Source organism: Carassius auratus, unplaced genomic scaffold (genome assembly GCF_003368295.1).
Source record: "Carassius auratus strain Wakin unplaced genomic scaffold, ASM336829v1 scaf_tig00034766, whole genome shotgun sequence".
Taxonomy (NCBI): domain Eukaryota; kingdom Metazoa; phylum Chordata; class Actinopteri; order Cypriniformes; family Cyprinidae; genus Carassius; species Carassius auratus.
The window spans coordinates 93,071-114,805 of record NW_020526174.1 but is presented as its reverse complement, the minus strand read 5'-3'; the positions used below and the strand labels follow the sequence as shown (position 1 = coordinate 114,805).

Sequence of the window (21,735 nt, the reverse complement as noted above, 5' to 3'; positions counted from 1 at the left end):
CTGAATGTAGGAGGAAGATGTAATTTTTTTGAAGGCTCCTCTAATGAGTTATGAATAGAATAGCTTATGATGACATACATATATATATTATATACACACAAACACACACACACACATGAAGTGCTTTCTTGTTATAGTAGTGCTAACTCTTCTATCCATGAGACCACCTAATCTCTTCTTAAAGGGATATAATCAACACATGCCTCAGGACAAACCCTGTGTTATGTAACATTTTCCACATCAAATATTTAAAGGAATTTGGCTGATCTCCTACCTGTAGCCTATGTATGAGTATATTTTCAGTTCTTGTGTCTAAAAAAGCATCTGTGGTCAATCTTCAAGGTGCTTTTTGTACCAGTTCAACAAGTTGTGCAACATCGAGGAACTGCAGCAGATTAAAATCAGCATTTTTGTTTATCAGTGCCAGAGAGATTTCGGTTCAAGTGCTCCTGGCCTTGTGAAGAGAAACATCCTGTAAACTGTGCTTCCTTCTCAGGGTCGACTTTCTGAAGCTTCATTTGAGAAAACTTTCTCACGCTAGAAGACTTTTGCCACACTGAGATACAGTTGGGCAAGCCGTTTTGGCAAGACATTTACATAACTTGAATGGGGTGAATCTCACAAAACCTGTCCAGGTCATATGTCATCTAAAAATTATAATATTATTTCCAAAATATTTTTTATTAAACATTACATTTTCCCTAAAAAACATAGAAATCGTTTTTTGCTTTTGGATGTTTTCAGTTATTATGCAAAATCAAAATATTTTTTTAAATATCTCATTTATTTATTCTAAGATTTTAGATTTTGGGGAGAAATGTCAACTAGAACTGATTTGAAAATATTTACCTTGATCTTTGCAATCATACTGAGCCTTTATGGCATTCATGTTAAAAACAAGTCACTACTTTGTTTCTCAATGAAGTAAGTGTTGTCTCACCTGCATGTTCTCTCTGAGATCAGTGGCCTCCCGAAGTGGCTGTGCAGCAGATTTAAAGACTTCATCTACAGTCTTGATGAGAAGTATCCTCATAGTGGCATACTCCCGACCCTTTTTACCCTTGCGAACCGAAAGCCCTCTTTTGTGAGGTTTACCCCCTCCACGACGGTTAGTAATGGCCACATGGACAAAGAGCCAGGCGTGTGGAAGGACTTCACCCGTCAGCGACTGGAGGGGAATGTGGCGGAAACCTGGCTGAATGCATTCAAACGGAATTGTGTACTGAGCGATAAACTCGTCCCCAATGTAGTCGTCATCCAGAACAACAAAGCGCACCATTGCTAATTCCGGAAGGTTAATCTGAAACTCGAAACTTTCATCAAAGATGGGGTTGTCGCCATTCTGATGGACCGTTTTAGTCCTTTGTTCTGCACAATCCGCAGGGATGCCATGAATTTCAACATAAACATATGGATCTACCACATCGCCTTTGGCGCCTGAGCCCTTGGGTTTAGGAAGATTTTGTCCACTAATGATCTTTATGTGAAGGAGCTGTGGAGACACTCCAGGAACAGAGTCTTTAGTATTGGCACTGAAATAAGACACCTGCTCCCTCATGATCGCTGGGCGTAAAACATACCCACAGTTCCCGTTTTGTCTAAACCAGCCGATGTTGAGGTCCATCATGAGACCCGGTGTTTGATAGTTCATTGCTACTATTTGACAGCCACATTTCCAAAAGTCCTGCGGGTTCATGTTGCTAGAATCAATTCGCATTGGACTTGGGTAAACCCTTGCTAGAAACTTCTTGTTGTAGTTAACAAACTCACCAGGGTGGTCAGTGGCACACCGATTGGCAAAGACCTCATTGAAGGAGCAGAGCTCCCAGTGCTTCTGGTTCTGGAAAGCCGTCTGGAAATCCTTAAACCGAACAGACTTACATAAGGTTATCAAGTCAGATAGATCCTTGGAAAGCTGGAACTTTTCGGGCTGAACAACCGTCTGCTGCTCGCCACCCTCGCTGTTCATCCGTTGAGACATTTCTGCACCCTCGTCCTCATCCGTCACCTCGCCTTCTGAGCCGATACAGTTGCTCGCAAGTTTCTTTCCTTTCACAAGAATCTTTCCTTTTATCTCCGAAGGAGATGGAAGGTAGTTGTCCTCAAGGTTTGGAGGATCCATGTGGATTTTGTCTCCGAGTATTTTCTTCAGGTGCTGAAACATTACCTTCTGTTGCTTCAAGGAACAGTGGTTCTCTAAACAAAGGATCAGAGGAAATTCCGAGGCTACGAAAGCGTACTTGTTGATGATGTCAATGACACTGCGGAAGACAATATGTGAGGTCATTGTATGGCCCGTGTAAATGACCGGTTCATTATCCGGCCCATCCCATACATCAAGTTCCACGCTCCTGCAGCCCATCTTTAGGGCACGGATGTAGCCTGTGATGTCTGATGGACCCCTGAACTGGTCCTCAATCAGGTAGGTATTGTGGGAAGAGTTTATGTAATAGTGAGAAAGGGGTTGGTTCATGTCTTGGCATACTGTTTTTTGTTCAGGATCAAAGATGTGGCAGTCTGGTGACATGAGGTAATTGATAAACCCATCCAGGGAGAGCCATCCCTTTTGTTGCCCCTCCTTCGAAGGTTCATACTTCTGAATAATTCCCACACTGATGTCTTCGCTCACCTTGGCCATGCCCTGCTCTGCCTCCAAAAAGATCATCAGGTCCTTGGTGTCAAGAAATTCCTTGTTGCTAGAGAACTGCACCAACAAAAAATAGATTTCTGGTCTTGTGCAAAGGTCGTGAAAGACTTCGATGAACTCCTCCTTGGTCACATCGGAACCGATTTTGTCTTTCGCTTTGTGCAACTCTTTGAACTTCAGCTCTATCTTGACATTTTTCAACCCAGGACTTAACTTCTTGATCAGCTGTACGGCTGCACAAAGACGAATGCTTTTTCCACCAATGACGTTCGCTTCATCGAAGAGGTCACCGAGCCAGGATGCACGCATGCTGTCCTGACTGCTCTGAATCATGTTAAGAGTGTGTTTTCCATATGATATTAAGTACCTGAGTCCAGTCACCCATATATTTGCTACATCGGCTGAATTAGCCACTAAATCAAGTGATTCATAGTTCTCCCCATAGATTATTGAGAATGCACAATCCTCTGAAATCTGATCCGAATTCCCATTGGTCCTAAAAGTGTCTGTGTTTTTACCAGTTCGGACCTCTTTAATTGATTTTACATCAATCTTGGCCTTGTCCGACTCTTTTTTGGATGGTTCCCATCGCAAAGACTGCATGTCGGCATCTAGGAGGAAGTAACGGTGGTAGACTCTGGAGTTGGAGCGTACTTTCCTTAGTTCAGACCCATCCACCATTGAGTTAATGCAGTCACTCGCACTGCTGATCTTCTTTTCTGTTGGCATGCTACTGAACGACACCGTCTTTTTCCTTTCCTTGTACCGCCTGGAACCATCCTGGAAAATAAAGCAATTTATCATCAGTAAGGTTTATAACTAGTTTAAAAAAAAAAAAAATCACATGGATACCCTATAGATTTAAATCATTGGAGATTTGCATATTTATTAAGAACATAACTTGCATATTTAAGACCAGTAATGTGCATTACAATAATTTCATGTTGACTTTCAAATAACAACTACTGAATCTGCATATTCAGATATGTTAAAGGAACAACATAAAAGGGACAAAATGAGAATACAAACAAGAGTTTTCCTGTTGCATCATCTCTGCTGGTGTGTGCTGTAATCACTGCTGGTGTTGTGACCAGAGCATCAATGTGTCCTTTGCTTTTATACCACCCTGAGCCTACAGGCAGCAAATTATTGAGCTAAACCAGGCTTAATTAAGAAAATAATTGCAACAGTTTCATCAAGAGAGAGCACTTAAGTCTTCAATGGGGTGTTTATGGGCTTAGAAAAATGCAAAATAAGTCTACATTTTCTTGCCACTATTTGTATCACCTATCTGTTTACAGCAAAATAGGCGTACCAGTTTTTTGCCCGTTTATTAAACAAACAAACAGCATTATTACATACAGTATATATATAGCATACAGAATTTAAATTACATTTTGTACTGCCAAGTTCTTTCAGACTTGATAAACTCAGAACATTGCTGACAAATACACCACACAAATAAAAATATCACTTTATTACATGCATATACATGTATTTTGGGAAAAAACACTTATTTATGAACGAATAATTGCAATTACATATATGGATATGCTGGTATCAAATTTTCATGTTATACAGCAGTATCACGGTATTGTATACAGTATGACAAGTTTAATAACTTTTTTCTTATAACAAAAATAACTATACAATAAAGCAATACAGAAAATATATAAAGTTTTTACACGGGGCAGCAGGATAAATAGCATGCATTATTTAATGCGCATCTTGTCAGTGAAGCCTGTTCTATAATCGGTGGTAAATCTCCATCACCTACCCACTTTCACATGGAGCTGCATCAACTACACAGAGTTGTTATTCACTGACAAACTTGTCAGCTTGAACCGGATTTACTGACAAGATGCGCATTAAATATTGTTTCGGATTTATTGTGCAGCCCTAGTTTAACACAGATTAAAGTGCAGAAGAACTATAAAGAGCAATAGGTATCACTTTACAATTAGATCTCATTAGTTAACCTTAGTTAATGCATTATTTTCACAATGAGAAATACTGTAATAACATTTGCTACAGAAGTTAAACTTAAAAAAAACATTTTTGATTTTGACATATATTATATATGTTATATATTAGAATACCTAAGATTAATGAATGTTCAGAAGAATTTTTCATTGGCAGTTTATGTTAACTTTTGAATTAACTAATGTGAAGGGTGATCGAACAATAAAGTATCAAAACACTTTCGAACAATATCTAGGGTATGTTGCAGTCTAGATTAAAATGTTCAAAAGTTTGAAAATAAATAGCCCATTTAAGTCTAAATATTTAAGTATTTGGCGCGGTGATGAACAGCATAGCAAATCCACAAATCTAAATGGCTATTTAAATATGTTTTAGAAAGTAGAGCAGCTGCTTTATTTATGGGGTTTCCAGGGTAACAGCTGCATTTTCTGCAGTTTAGCGCCATCTGCTGTCAGAGAGTGAATGTGCTTTCATTCAGCGTGTCTTGCGTGTTCCTCCATGTGCTTCTTATGCATGCTTGTTTACATCAGAGCACACATGGTCTTTTAAGCAGAATACAGTGGTGTTGTGCATTTTGACCAGTTGATGGCAAAAGTATTCTTAAAATGCATTCCAAATTCTGAATAATTTGTAATATATAATTATTCACAGGATTTAAAAGTGCCAACGATAACAATAGAATGCATTTTCATTACCGATATAACATTACCGAATACCCGCATGTCTGATCACATAAAAGTATTTTGACTGAAAAAGTACACAAAAAATTACATAAAGTGCCAAATGTCTAAAATTTGTTTGAACAATGTTAGTTTCCAAAGGAATCAGCAGTATGCTAACTAGTGATCGACCGATGTATCTGTTTACCGATATTTTTCCCGATATTTAAGCATTTTTCCATAATCGGGTATCGGTTTTGTAATATCGGATTCGCCGATTTACGGCGCCATCTTGTGGCCGTTTTGAGATTTCCGCCATTGCAGCTCAGTGCACAGGTAAATATATGTTCTACTTGGTTTGCTTTAATTAATCAACTTTATTTAACATAACAAACATGCACAAATGAGATCTGAGACATAAATTCCTGATATAGTTAATTTATGCAGCTTGTTTCTAAACAATTGAGACGAACTCATTGAGTTACGTAGTGTACGTCATGTACTGCTCCGAAAAGACGTATCTTTACATGAATTAAATAAAACAGACATGAATGAGTGCATGTTGAAAATAAAAAAAAATGTTTTTTTTTTTATTCTTTTATTATGTGTTTTATGTTCTGTCGCTGTCATTCTGTTGTACTGCGGAGCTTCTGTCACGAAAACAAATTCCTCGTAGGCTATGTGTAAACATACCTGGCAATAAAGCTCATTCTGATTCTGATTCTGATTCTGAAAAGCGTTGAATTTAATTCTCTATCTGTTGTATTTGCTCACCATTAGTCTAGAAGAGAAAGTTCGTTCATATTGCTTAGCAACTGACGGATGATCTGGAGGCTTAAGCATGGCCACTGAATGAAACTTTTGACAAGATTATCTTGTTTAAACACCCTAGATTATATTTTCATTTACTACATAACAATTATTTCGCTAATACACATATAAATATACCGCTTTGTGGAAATTAATTATTTATTATCTCCATGCGCGATCGCGGTTGATTAAGTTATAGTCAAACAGCACTTTGTCAGTTGGCATTTCATGATTAAACATTAGATTACATTTAGATCATAAAATGCCAACTGACAAGTGCTGTTTAACTTTATATAGTCTCAGGAAAAAAAAGTTCGTTCATATTGCTCAGCACCTGGGTTGATGATCAGGAAGCCTCAAGCAATGCCACTGAATGAAACTTTTGACAAGATTATCTTGTTTAAACACACTAGATTATATTTTCATTTACTACATAACAATTATTTCGCTAATACACATATAAATATACCGCTTTGTGGAAATTAATTATTTATTATCTCCATGCGCGATCGCGGTTGATTAAATTATAGTCAAACAGCACTTTGTCAGTTGGCATTTCATGATCTAATGTTAGATTGAATCTAGATCATAAAATGCCAACTGACAAGTGCTGTTTAATTTTATATAGTCTCGGGATAAAAGTTTGTTCATATTGCTCAGCACCTGACTGGGTTGATGATCAGGAAGCCTCAAGCACGGCCACTGCATACAATTTTTGAAGGAAGCAGGCTTACAGGGCAGAATGCTGAAAGACTCTGTTTTCTACACTAAAACCTAATTCTGCTTAACTGGGAGTATTAAGTTACACTACTAAATAGCTATGCACTCCTAAATAGCCCTCCCGCCCCCACCAATATGTTAGAATCATTTTTGTGCTTTATTTTTTTACCCGTTTTTATTTTTTTTACCTCATCAAAGCTTTTATTTTAAAACAAAGACACTTAGTAACAGTGCACTTACATTTTTTGGACTCAGACCCCTCTATTTATTTGTGTATAAATATAAAGTTTTTTTTTTTTGTATGCAAGGAGGGAGTGATTGTTATAAATAAAATGTTTTTTTTTTTCAGCTCATTTGTGTTGTAATAATTGTCAGAAACCCAAGTATAACAGTAAATAAATATCGGTTCTGCATATCGGTTATCGGGTACATAAACATGCAAATAATCGGTATCGGTATCGGTTATAAAAAATCAATATCGGTCGATCACTAATGCTAACCTGTAAAACAAAACCTGCATACTTGAATAAAGTGAATAAAGCTGAATAAATTATGTAAACAGCCATTCAGGCTTCACTTGGTTATTTAAAACAGTACAGTTTGCTCCAGGGACCATGATCTCAAGAGACATGGAGACATGACACTGACAGTATGACTGAGTTTCACGAGTCTCTCATATAACAGATTGCATCAGCTGTGACAGGCATATCAATTAACAGACATTAATTCATTTTAATTAGAGAACTCAGAGCTGAATCTACACATAAAATAATGCATAAAACTTATGAGCTCCATTGGTCCATAATCTGTTTGTTTACAATTACATTATGGCAACAGTCTTCTCCAGTAGTTCTCCACTCTACATTTCCTGAACAACTCTGTCCTACTGGCGGTCTACCTGCTCCCAAACACCACAACTTCAGTGGATTTTTACCCATCAACAAACACTGTCCCATGGTAACCTCTTGTCCCTTGAGAGGTCAGGCCAAAAACTGGATCCCATCCATATGACCATCTCTCAATATGATGCTGCACTAGCGCTGGAGCAGCAGCACTGAGAGTAATGGCCCCATGTGAATGTCAATGGCTTTGGTCCACTGGAAATTTATTCTAGCTGGGTCAAAGGAAATGTGCTTCCCTGTTGTAAACAACTGAGCTTTGGAGGTTAACCTTATTCTGGCAGGGGGGAATAAGCCCCAAGTTATCATAAAACATCAACATCAAGGTCAATACTGAAAAATCAGCTTTCTGAACATTTTTCAAATATCTGTAATCATTATATATATATATACACACACACACAATTTTGAAAATCACATCTCAAAAGTGGATTCTTACATTTTAAAAAAAAAGTCTATTTAAAGTCGACATTTCCTAATGCATATGCATTTAAATTAAAAATATAATTACATATTATATGTGTGTGTGTGCGTGTGTGTGGGCTAATTCACTAACACCACTCAAAGCACCAGAAAACAATCTGTCCGCCATTTTAGTGAATATTTAGAAAGAAAATCTATGTGTATGTAGTTAATTATCCAACACGAAAGTGTTTTCTGCTAGACCTGACAGGTTATTGTGTGAGGGCCCAGAAAAACAGTGTATATGCATTTTTTGACAGTGACAAAAATAACAGCACCGCTGACCACATCTACAACCAATAACAGCATTCGGCAAGATCAATCATGAGAAACAGACCAACATCTGAGGTTGATCTCGCTTCAGCTCTCTTCAAACAGCACTCAGCTCACAACTAAGATTATCTTATCCACTTTTTTTCTTTTTCTCTGTTTGTTGAAATTCTTTTCAGTTAGGTAAAATCAAAGACTAAATAAGGTACACTAACATTCAAAAGTTTGGGGTTGGTGTGATTTTTAAATGTTTTGACTCACCAGGGTTGCATTTATTTGATGAAAAGTGCAATAAAATATTTGATTATATTTTAAACTATATTTTAAGACATTCTTGTGATCAAAGCTGAATTTTCAGCATCATTGCTCCAGTCTTCAGTGTCACATGATCCTTCAGAAATCATTCTGGGTCTTCACGGTCATTAATTTAATGCAGCTTTGCTGAATAAATCAATGAAGATCTTACTAACCCCAAACTTTTGAACAGTACATCACATACACATTTCACTTGGGCCAGTAAACAACCACTCTGAATACATAATATTATATATTATATTAGATGTTTAACCAGTTTTTCGGAGGACTCTTAAAACCATGACATTCTCAGGACAGTGACTAGTGAAAGACCTGGGACTGTGTGCGTTCTTCTGCTGCCATCAGCCTATCATAAAGTAATTTTTCCTGCGGCTCTAGAGTGGCTAGTCACATGGCATTTGGTTGGCACTTGGCAACTGTTTGACAGGTCTATAAAATCCCCCTTTCCAAGCAGCACTGAAAGCGAAAGCAGTGTAAACAAACTGAACTAATGTAATAGAGAACATGAAGGAATCTCCCTGACTAACCACCTACTGTGGTCTTACCTAAACATTCACGGGAAAAGCTGAACCGCATGACTAAATATAATCTGCCTGGTCTGGGGAAAAATGCAGAAGGTCTGTCTGGGAAGAGGTTTAACACACTTTGACCTTTAGGTGTAGCCCACACACAGGGGAGGTTTCTGTCTTCCAGGCAGACTGTCCTTCCTGAGGATTTCCTTACGACGAAGGGGACGCCCTTACATCCCCGGGCTAGAAAAACAATGCAGTAAAAACCCCTCAGCGTACAACAGCTGTTTTATTATTTCCCTTAAAGAGTCTATTTCTGGCCAGTTATATCGTGAGCTCATTTTAAGGCCTGCTGGGATCAGGTCAGCCGTTTGATTGTTTTAATACACACAATTTGACTATGGTTTCAAACAGTGCTTTAAGTGGCCCAAAAGAGGTGCCGGTACTCTATTATAGCCATTTTTTTTTTCTCATCCCGAGGTAACAACAACTATATTGAAGGGGTTTTATATACAGCAGTCAACATATCCTTTTATTAGTTTGTGGATTTGCTTGAGCTAGAAAGAACTACTGAACATAAATAAAATGTGCAAAAGAATTTTGAAAAAATACCCTTAGAAAGAGCTACTGCATTACTGCATTCAAACTCCCAAACTGACTCAAATGATTCGCGAACCCGCTCCGAACTCCCGAACTGATTCAAATGATTCGCGATCCCACTCCGAACTCCCGAACTGATTCAAATGATTAGCGATCCCCAAACTGATTCAAATGATTCGCATCCCGCTACGAACTCCCGAACTGACTCAAATGATTCGTGTTCACCAAACTGACTCAAATGATTCGCGAACCCGCTTTGAACTCTCGAATTGATTCAAATGATCCGCAAAGCCGCCCCGAACTCCCGAACTGACTCAAATGATTCGCGAACCCGCTCCGAACTCCCGAACTGATTCAAATGAGTCGCGATCCTCAAACTGACTCAAATTATTCGCGAACCCGCTACGAACTCCCGAACTGATTCAAATGATTCGCGATCCCACTCCGAACTCCCGAACTGATTCAAATGATTAGCGATCCCCAAACTGATTCAAATGATTCGCAAACCCGCTACGAACTCCCGAACTGACTCAAATGATTCGTGATCACCAAACTGACTCAAATGATTCGCGAACCCGCTTTGAACTCTCGAATTGATTCAAATGATCCGCAAAGCCGCCCCAAACTCCCGAACTGACTCAAATGATTTGCGATCCCCAAACTGAATCAAATGATTCGAGAACCCGCTTCGAACTCCCGACCTGACTAAAATGAATCGCGAACCCGCTCTGATTTCTTGAACTGATTCAAATGATCCGCGAAGCCGCTCCGAACTCCCGAACTAACTCAAATGATTCACGCTCCATACTCCCAACTAGGAAGAATTAGGAAGCGTGCATTGTGAAGGGCGCTCTGAAAAGCGGCAGCGCAGGCAAAGGATTAAAACCTCTATTAAAACAGATGTCCAAATGAACGTACTGAGTACCGGTGCGTACCGGCCCACTTAAAGCACTGGTTTCAAATGAAAGGCGATGTTCAAATGACATTATCATAATAAAGATTGCAGTAAGAGTACTCAAGAATACTGTGTTTTGAAATAGGTATCATTTAAATAAATTAATTAATGTGAATTTAATAGTATCATATTAATTTCTATTGTTGAGACATTATGGCTTATTTTGCTTCTAATTTGTCTAGTTTCATCCAAAATACACAATTATTAGTTATTTAATTGCAGTTTATCTATTTGCATCTGTAGATGTCAATTACAGCACATATGTTTAAAGGATGTTTTCTCAAAATGAGTTTCAGTCAGAAAGCTCCACTTCACTTACGTACACCAAACTTTGCAAATTTTATTTATCTATATTCTGAAGGTTTGCTAATTTATATAAAATGTCATTACTAAAAACTTTTCTGTTTTTTTTTTCTGATTTATAGAGTTATAATAAAAAAGTAAAAAAAAAAAAAAAAGAAATCCAAAAACCCTAAAATCTTTTAGCTCTAATATGTCCACAATATGAAACAAGAAATTTGAACCTGGCTTTATATCCAATATATTGAGATTTCTATTCTGGTCATATTATCTGATATGCAAATGTGTGTAATATTTAATTAGATAAAGAATTATTTGCATAAGTAAATATTTCAGTAAACAACTGTCTCAATGCACTGTGACTAATAAACTGGGGAAAGTATGATGATATCATTAGATTTACTAAAATATTTCCCCTATTCATCTGTAACTTCTTGCCTTAAAAAATGCATCACTTATATTATTCTTGTGTTAACCATGCAATAAAATATTAACATTTAAAACAGCATCAAATAAACAGTTCAGTTACTTTAATGAAAACAAAATCTTTAGAGGAAAAAAACAATAAGGGAACTTGTAATTCAATTAAGTTTAAAATCACGTTACAAATCAGTAAATGATGCACAAGCAGCTTGTTGTGGCTCTTTTGGCTGCCAGCTCCTCAGTTGCCTGAAACACATGCGACTGAAAGTTTTGGAGCGATAAAAGCGCACGTTAATTGAGGGATTTAAGAGAACGAGGTACAAAGTCATTAAGATAATAAAAACAGGGATTTCCTGTGTATTTTTGTCTCAAAATTTCCTCTGTGTTTGACTAATAAGGGACCATTCGTTGTTCCCTCCTGATTAAAGTCCCTAATGGATTGAAAGCCTTTTTTCTGGCTAACTGCACCGTTGTGAACTGTACGTCCCTCGCAGATATCCACCGGGGAGACGCTATTTATCCGCTAGTCTTCAATATGTCACTTTTTGTGATTACACTGCTGTACAGATTGTAGTGCTTTACTGAGAAAAGGGGCTGACATCTGCTGGATATGAATACACTCCACACATTAATAACACCTCACCATCCGGGTAATAGCACTTCAAAAGCCTCTCCAGCGATGTGGGCATGAAATGCAGTGACCCTGAAAAGTTTTTGGACACCTAAGCCACAATTAACTATGCTTTAGATAATAATAAAGCAGCATGAGAAAACAAATGCTGCACACGCTTTTCTCACAACCTACTTCACTTTTTTTTGCAACCGGCTACATGCAAGACATGTCAGTGCGGTATAAACTGTAAAACATCTACAGCGATGAGCCAAAACTAAGCGAGCTGCCTAAGTAGACATTAACATTTTAATGTATCTGGCTTTTTTTTTTATTATCCATATCACCAATAAGTTTGGCTTGAGGTGTCAGAAGTGATTTTACTCACCAAGCTCCATTCTCTGCCTTTATTGTCTCTGTTTAATAGTTTTAATAATGAATAAATAATAAAATAAGCAAACTGTATGTGAAAAACTATTAGAATTTGCTTCTCTATTATGAGGTAAACTAAAGGTAAATGCTACAACATTCATCTGCCATCAGTTTTCAGCAAATAGTCTAACAGACTATAAATGATTACAGAAACAAGAAAATAATACATAATATTTTTTATCAAATTCAAATGATTTTTCTCACTTTTTTTTCAATTTATTTATTTCGAATTTACTGAATAAGATATAAAATAAATACAATTTAGGATTAGAGAATCAAGAAGCTGCTATCTATTTTATCAAAATTTTGTTTTATTTTATGACTCATGATCCGGCTTTAACCTCCTACACACACCGCAAAGCAGTTGGATCTTCTCAAGACGCTCATAAAACATGTGAAGTGTTCCTCTCAGCTCAATCATGGCGGCATGGATTGCTAATTAAGTCCTGCATTACAGACTAAAGAATTGACAGGGTGGCTATTGCACTTCAATCACGGCTGTCCCTTTCACACAAGCGCTTTCCCTGTGAAGAAAGCGTCCAATTAAAATGTTCTCTGATGAATATGAAAATCAATTCTGAATGCACCATGGCGGTGCATCTTCTTTATCCTCTGAACTGACGCAGGCTTTTAAAATGTATGCTTTTAATCAGTGCAAAGAAACATTTAGGGATTTAATCTGTAAAAATCTGTCAAGAACATGTCATTTTCCACCCCAGAAAGCATTAGGAAGCAAAGGCCTATATGTATTGCATTAAAAATAAAGCTTTTTTTAATTAACATTCAAGTGCAATTACTTTTAGCATGAGATTTGCCCTATTTTCACAGTCTAAGCATTTGCGTGCAATCGTTAAAAATAAAAGAGAAGTCTTACAAGTACTTTCTACCTTCAGAACCAGTTTAAGATATATGGAGAAAAAGATCTGGACAGTTATTTGCAGCACATACAGTATAGAAAGGTTTCATTTACAGTAAGGAAAGTGGTCAGTCTAATAGATAAACAGCAGTTCAAGCTATTCACATAGAGTTATTCACATAGCCTACAGCAAGAGGCGTTCGTTTTGAAGCACTGGATGTGTGACCTGAGTTCACACCAGAACCCAGTTAAGATCTCTGCTCTACAGACAGATGAGCGTGCAGATGAAGCATTCGGTGAATGCAGAGTCGAACCCAACTGCTATCCGTCTCTGCAATGTCTATTAGGCCTGGTTTCTATCTAATCCATATCAAGTGGCTTATATAAAGCGCGAGACTGAATGACGCCACATCTGATGAATAGACCATGAACAACGTGGCGGAGCTAGCACTGAGTTCACTCGCTTAACACACAAGTGTTTAGCACAAAGTGCACATTGACCTTTTTAATGCGCACCACACCTATTAGTGGACAGAGCGGTGCTTTCCTCAAAACACTACTAGTGATGTCAACTTGAGCTACAACACTGAGGGGGACGGGATGAACAAATTCACTACATGATTACTGTGTTTGGAGACAGCAAGGAAGACTTACATTGATCAGAAGTGATACTAATGACATTTATAAAGTAACTAAACATCTCCATTTCAAATAAATGCTGTTCATTCAAACTTTCCACAACATGCTTTTGATACTGATTGATCGTAGGCCTCACTGGTTTGAGCTTATGCACCTCACCTTTTTGAGAGAAAAAAGCTGTATTTGTGGATAATTATGGTAATGTTCATTTAAAACCTGAGGCCTTTTTGAACAGCAAATCAGCATATTATACTGGTTTCTGAAGATCATGTGACACTGAAGACTGGAGTAATGAAGCTGAAAAATCAGCTGTGAAATCACTGGACTAAATTACATTTTAAAATATATTCAAATAGAAAGCAGTTCTTTTAAATAGTGAAAATATTTCACAATAAAAAGTTTTTGCTGGATTATGTTGGATCAAATGAATGCAGGCTAGGTGAGCAGAAGATAATTATTTAAAAAAGAAAACTTAAAACTGAGTACTAGTATTCATACCCTAGCATATCTTTCAAAACCATTTTAAAAATCTCATCAACCCCAAACTTATATAATCTTATATTCCATAGAGTTCTCTATAAACTTGCCACTGCTCATCCAAGCTCATTTCTAATGTAAAATCTTTGTTCTGAAATTTCAAATGACTCCTGAAAGCTCAATTTAGGCTTAATTTATTCTTGCAGCATGCCTGGAAAGTTTCAGTGTGATAAATATTGTCCTCTGTGGTGTGCTGATGCTGGATCGTGACTGATCTCATCTGCTGATCAGAGACCGTCTCCAACTTTACAACTGCATCCTGCTGAACGCAAGAAAAAAAAGGCTGACGGACAGTGTTTTAAGGGCACAGACTGGTCTGAATTGTCTCTTTTTCACAATCCCCACATAAACAGTATCAGCCATTAAAAACTGCTGTTTTAGTCAAATAAAAGAGAATAATGGCTCTACAGAAGAACAACACTCATATCAGCACCTGCTATCAGTCAGTAGATTTTAAATTAAGGATGAGGGTGTTTACTGCTCAAGTATAAAAATAGCAACTCATTATAGTAACAGGGCTGCCCTCAAATTACTGTCAGGTCATCGTTTTCATCTCAAATAAGTGATTTACACTAATACCATCATAACCTTTCACTTGTTCAATGCTGTTAGTTTCTAAACCTGAACTCGGCCCTAGCCTTAATGCAGTCTACACCCCTCAGAGACCTCCTTTCACAGACTGAAGTGAACATGGCTGTTAACAACCAAACCACATCCTCTGACAGCAATGAAGAAAACATGCTATACCAAACCACCGATTAGGACATCAACGATGTTTCAACAAGCAATTACTCACGGGTAATCCGATCTGCTACCTGCAACACAGAAATGCACGCAACTGGACGTTTGCATTCGCTTTCTGCCTCCGGTGGAAATTCCACTTAATTTTGATTCTTTGAATCTGGTAGAAAAAAAATGTAGTCTTATTTTCTTTAAGATCTATTTTTCACTTGATCTTAATATAGCAAAATATATCTTGACAAAACAACTTCTCTTGAGCTATAAAAAAAAAAAACTTTAAATTTAGTAATGTCATTTCAATTTTCAAATAAATGCTGTTCTCTTGAGCATTCTAATCATCAAAAAAACACTGGGAAAAGTTTCCAAAAAAACAAAACAAAAAAAAGCACTGTTCTCGACCTTGATAATAATCAGAAAAGTTTCTTGAGTGACAAAGCGGCATGCTAGAATGATTTCTGAAGATCATGTGACACTGAAGACTGGAGTGATGATGCTGAAAATTCAGCTTTGATCGCAACAATAAATTACACATTTAATGCATATAGAAAATAATAAAAAATAGAAATAGAAAACTTTTTAAATTGCAACTTTTTCATAATATTACTATTTTTATTATATTGTTTAGCAAATAAATGCAGCCTATATATATATATATATATATATATATATATATATATATATATATATATATATATATATATATATATATATATATATATATATATATAAACAGCCTAATAAACGAATAAATGAACAATACTGAGAGACACAGCAATGTCAGTGGTGCTGCTGCTTATGAGGGCAACACAGGTTTGAATCTGGCTTGTGTCATTCAATTCCTGCCTCCTTCTTTTCTCCGTGGCATTTTCTGTCTGCTCTTTAACTAACTCTTTCATTAAAGTGGCAAAAAGAACAACAGGACAGATCTGTGCAAGTTTGACCATAACTGCAGACACCGTGACATTGAATCATCCTATGTTGATGATGATGATGACACAAATCGATCAGAAGCTTTGCTTAAGCTTTTTTCTCTGGGACTTTCTGAATATTAACAATAATGATTACTATGAAGACTACTAAACTGAGAAAATTTGAGAAAAAAATGAGAAAATGTTCTGGTTATTTTGCTAAATTTATAAAGTGACATTTCTTGTCTGTGTTATGGCTGGACAATAAACACTCACTGGCCACTTTATTAGGTACACCTTGCTAGTACCAAGTTAGACCCCCTTTTGCCTTCAGAAGTGCCTTAATTCTGTTGGAAACATTCCTCGGAGATTTTGGTCCATATTGTCATGATAGCATCACACAGTTGCTGCAGATTTGTCTGATGCACATCCATGATGCGAATCTCCCATTCCACCACATCCCAAAGCTGCTCTATTGGGTTGAGATCTGGTGATCTGGATTCTTGAAGATGGTCATGTTCAAGAAACCAGTCTGAGATGATCTGAGCTTGGAGACATGGTGCATGATCCTGCTGGAAGTATCCATCAGAAGAGGAGTACACTGTATTAATAAAGTGATGGACGTGGTCAACAACAATACTCAGGTAGGCTGTGGTGTTTAAACCATGCTCAATTGGTACTAAGGGGCCCAAAGTGTGCCAAGAAAATATTGCCCACAGCATTACACCACCACCACCAGCCTGAATGCAGCAGGATGAATCCATGCTTTCATGTTCTTTACACCAAATTCTGACCCTTCATCTGAATGTTGCAGCAGAAATTGAGACTCATCAGATCAGGCAACACTTTTCATTTTTCTATTGTGAGCCTGTGTGAAATGTAACCTCAGTTTCCTGTTCTTTTCTCTTTTTCAGATCATTCTCTGTAAACCCTAGAGATGGTTGTGTGTGAAAATCCCAGTAGACCAGCAGTTTTTGAAATACTCAGACCAGGCACCAACAACCATTCAACGTTCAAAGTCAATTAAATCCCCTTTCTGATGCTCGATTTGAACTTCAGCAAGTCGTCTTCACCACATATAGATGCCTAAATGCACTGAGCTGCTGCCATGTGATTGGCTGATTAGCAATTTGTGTTACCAAGTAATTGAACAGGTGTACCTAATAAATCCTACGGTGAGTATACATCAAATAATATATATATATATATATATATATATATATATATATATATATATATATATATATAGTGTTGGTGTGTCTAGCACTAGTGTGAATGTTCAAGCCTTTCAAATGAGACAGGAAAGCAGGAAGTGTCTTGCAGGAACTTGCAGGAGAATGATATAGGCTATACTTTGTTCTCTTCATCGTGACAGGCTATTGTGTGGTTAAAGATCAGTCAGAGCTTTCGTGATCTCTACAAGACACAAATGTCAATAGCTTCACTATCTTTCTGCTGGAGGACTGAGATTCAAAGTTCAGCGCCAACAGTGACAAAGGAGGACAGGCTTCAACACTATTCTTTTACATCAAGAAGCATTATGTTTACTTTTTTAAATTAAGAAAATGAAAATTTGTCCAGTTAGAAATCTTAGAATAACTAAAATCATACTGGTTTTCCATGACACGATAAAATTTGAAAGTTTTTCTAAAATAAATTTTGTGCTGCACAACTAACATAAAACTGAAGCAATAATTGGCTTAAAAAAAAAAAAAAAAAAAATAAATATATATATATATATATATATATATATATATATATATATATATATATACATACACACACACACACAAACACTGTATAACTGTCTGTTAAGCATGTTGTCACACCCAAAATAGGCCTCCCGTTGTGCAAACAATGGAGGAAACAGTGAGTATGATGATGCTTGTAGAAGGTTGTTCACGTCTCTGTGGTTCACCTGAGATGATCGTTCTTCTAACCACATGATTTGAATAAGCTGAGAAACGCACTCAAAATCTTTCCACAGGAAACACTGTAGTTGGTACAGGAACTAAAAGCAACGCAGAGTGAAACAAATTTAACTGAGGGAAAGCATTTCCTCATCTACGTGTAAACTGTCTTCTCTGCAAGCCGTCCGACGTTTGTCACATTCTTGCCTTCAGCCAGCTTCAGCACAGAACTTTGACCACAGACGGCACGAATATAAACGTTACTGAGCAACCAAAACTAAATCAGAGGAAAAGAAGAAGCGGTTTCGAAGCTACCGAGCGACAATGGCCGACTGCTTCTGTTCGACAAGTGTATGACCTACTTATAAATGTCATCAGTCCGTCTGTTTGGGCAAACTTGTGCCGTTTAAAGTCTTTATCTTTAAACCGAACTGACAAAATGGTGCCACAGCAGTCGGCATGGGGAAGTAAAGCAATATTTCCTGTCACAGCTTTCTACAGTAAACGGTCAAAATTTCCCAATAACATACAACAAATTCGCTAGAGGCCACTGGAAGATTCACTAGAGCCTCACTCTCGCTAGAGACTGTAAAAACATGTTTAAACTAAAGCAGTATTGGTTCTGAAGAGGAAGAACTTCTCAATGAACAATAAAAAAAACTTAATAAGAACTTGTGCTTCATAAATCCATATAGCTAAACAGTATTTTTACCCATAATCATGGCATACACACAATAAATGTGTCAAACATTCTCATTCAAGATCACAGACATGGTCTGAACTAAACTAGTCTGGAACAGCACTGGCATTAAGATATGGCATAAAATGTGACCTATGAGTCCATTTCGACATGTATTGGCATCAAATGTGATGTGTGAGGTCATTTCAACATTCATTACAGTGAACTACATACAGTAGTTAGTTAGGAGTACAGTCATTAGCACATTTTCCTTTGCTAACTATTGATAACTAGGCTAGCTGTTGAAATGCTACTGATAACAACAAATTAACCAAAGCTTGCCATGTAACTCTATGTGGTTCAGAAATCCACTTTTGACTCAACTAGCTGCTGATGCTTATTCCACTTTTACTGTTGATGATGACACGCACAAAAAAAAGTAATTAATAGTGACATAAGAAAAGATATCAGTTGGGTTAGATGCAATTTGCCTCATTTACAAGTATTAGTAAAGCTGCAACAGATACCAGTAGCTAATGGGATTGTTAAGAGAGGAAATAATGAGCAGTTTTAACTAAAATTGGATTAGAAGCAACAACTTGACTGATCAGTTGACCTATGAACCACAGATCCCTGAAAAGATACAGCCGGTTGCTTAACTAGCCATATAAGACACACAGATGCTAGTTAGTTTGAAAGGAATAAATGCACGTGACTTCATCTTGACTGATCACGAAAACGCTTGAAAAGAACACATGATCTGGAGGAAGCAGCAATGGTATGGTCACAGTGGCTTGTGTTTTCTGTGCATCCGTACCATAAGCCCCCACAAACCTGTGGATGTAGCCGTGTATCAGGGTTTTGCACAAAATTAACCCACAAATTAGGAAAAACCCCGATGTATTGATCGTTTACCTTAATAATACTGGCTTTCCGTGGTATTCCAGGTTTGCCGTCCAGCGCCACAGACGCGTTGGCCGTCTCAAGCCCCTGGTTCTCGGGTGCACACTGTCCACAGTCACCGTTCGAGACCGACAACTCGCTCGCAGCTCTGCCGTCCGCCTCCTCGCCGGGCTGGGTGGATTTCCCGCCACCGCTCGGCGATGAGACCCCGCAGTTCTCGGTGACAAACTCCGCCATGAGCCCCGTGTAAAGCACGCAGCAGCCTGTGTCTGACAGTATTAGCTGTCGGTTCGAGTAGCGAGCGATTGGAGCTCCCCGAGAGACGTGAGAGAGAAATGGAGAGCCATCGCAGGTTTAATTCTCGTCGGCGTTTCTGCTTCGGCTCGCCAGCATCTGTGGGGTTCGATACATTGTATCCGCACGCACCGCGCTCGAATGTTTCAGTGTGTTACAGTGTTGCGAGTGTCATCGTGGAGGCGCTCACGCGTCTTACAGACACTGCCATCTGCCGAATTAACTTCACATCGGTACAATACACTGCTGCTCTGAAACAGCGCGCGCAGCAGCTCCACGATCAGATAAGGCTTTACATGGAAGTGCATTTACTGTACATGTCGGAACATATGCTGCATGGAGACCGGGGCAAGTTGTCACGCGGGGAAATTCAGGAAACTCGCTTCTAATTTACTTTATCTCAATAGCTGTAGGGGTAATACGTTTTTGTTAAACAGTTCAACAAATGTTTATTGTCAAGCACGTTGGCCTCTTTAAAACTTGATGAAGATAATTCGTGTGAAATCTGTCATACGTTCAGAAAAAGGCAATGAAGGGGATTCTCCAGACAAGTGTTTTATCATTGTATTTAAGCAATTGTTTCAACGGCTATAAATAATAATAAAAAAAAAACTCATCGTTTGACAATGCATTGATAAACCTCTGCATCCTAGAAAATATTAGCGACATTAGCTGTGAAAAATAAGGTTTGAAGTACAGTAAGTTAACCGTTATTGAGATGCTTTGCTTCAATCGAATTAAGCTTCGGTAAGGTAGTTTAAATTATACAGATTACTTAATAATCATCATAACAATTTAAAACGTTTTTAGAGGAATATGCATGTCTAGACAGATGGCTTTTAACAATTTGCTGCTGTTGCTTAATAGTCTAAAATGTGCTGAAAAAAAATCTGTTCTTTGTGAAGGAAATCATCTCAACAAATATGAAACGATGACGTTAGCCAGGATGTTCAAAAGCTACCATATGTTAGTTCAGTTAAATTAAATCATTTTTTTTAAGTGCATTTATTACTATTATTTTTGCAATACTTTTTGGTGACACTGTAGATGCAGGAATACACACTGTAGTTTTAAATAGGTTTGTGAGCTATTTAAGTGAGTATCAGTATTATCAGATGCACAGGCATAGCAAAGTTCACAGTTTCCAACAGTATATCATTATCAAGTCACTGAGTCACCAGCCATTAAGGATTCATAGGGTTTCGTACTGGTGGCCATATTGAATTTAGAGTTTATGATGATTATGGATTTATGGATTTGTTTCATGCAATCACAGCTTTTTGCTTTATAAGATGTTAAATGATGGACTGGTGTGGATTATTGTGATGTTTTTATCAGTTGTTTGGACTCTCATTCTGACGGCACCCATTCACTGCAGAGGATCCATTGCTCAGAAATTGATGTAATGCAAAATTCCCCCAAATCTGTTCCTGTGAAGAAACAAACTCATCTACATCTTGGATGGCCTGAGGGGGAGTAGATTTTCAGCAACTATATAACTATAAATGGAAATGGAAAGACTGGACTTCGGACACACATGACTGCGTGATTTTGCTTTTTTATTTTCCCAGCATTGAATCCAGCCAAGAGCTTGTGACACATGAAAGCATGCTTGTTATTTGAGCACCCTGAGCAGTTAAGCCCGCCTCCTCACATTGTGTTTTCATGCACGTG

General features: G+C 37.7%; 1 protein-coding gene across 1 annotated transcript; it reads right to left on the bottom strand.

The window, feature by feature from the left end:
• Positions 1–803: 803 nt before the first annotated feature.
• On the bottom strand, positions 804–20,414 carry LOC113081646 (inactive phospholipase C-like protein 2). The gene is made up of 2 exons (XM_026253663.1): positions 19,780–20,414; positions 804–3,427 (listed from the first exon to the last, which is right to left on the bottom strand). Exons 1-2 carry the CDS (start codon positions 20,002–20,004, stop codon positions 917–919), a joined length of 2,736 nt encoding a protein of 911 aa, XP_026109448.1. The 5' UTR covers positions 20,005–20,414; the 3' UTR covers positions 804–916.
• Positions 20,415–21,735: the final 1,321 nt, after the last annotated feature.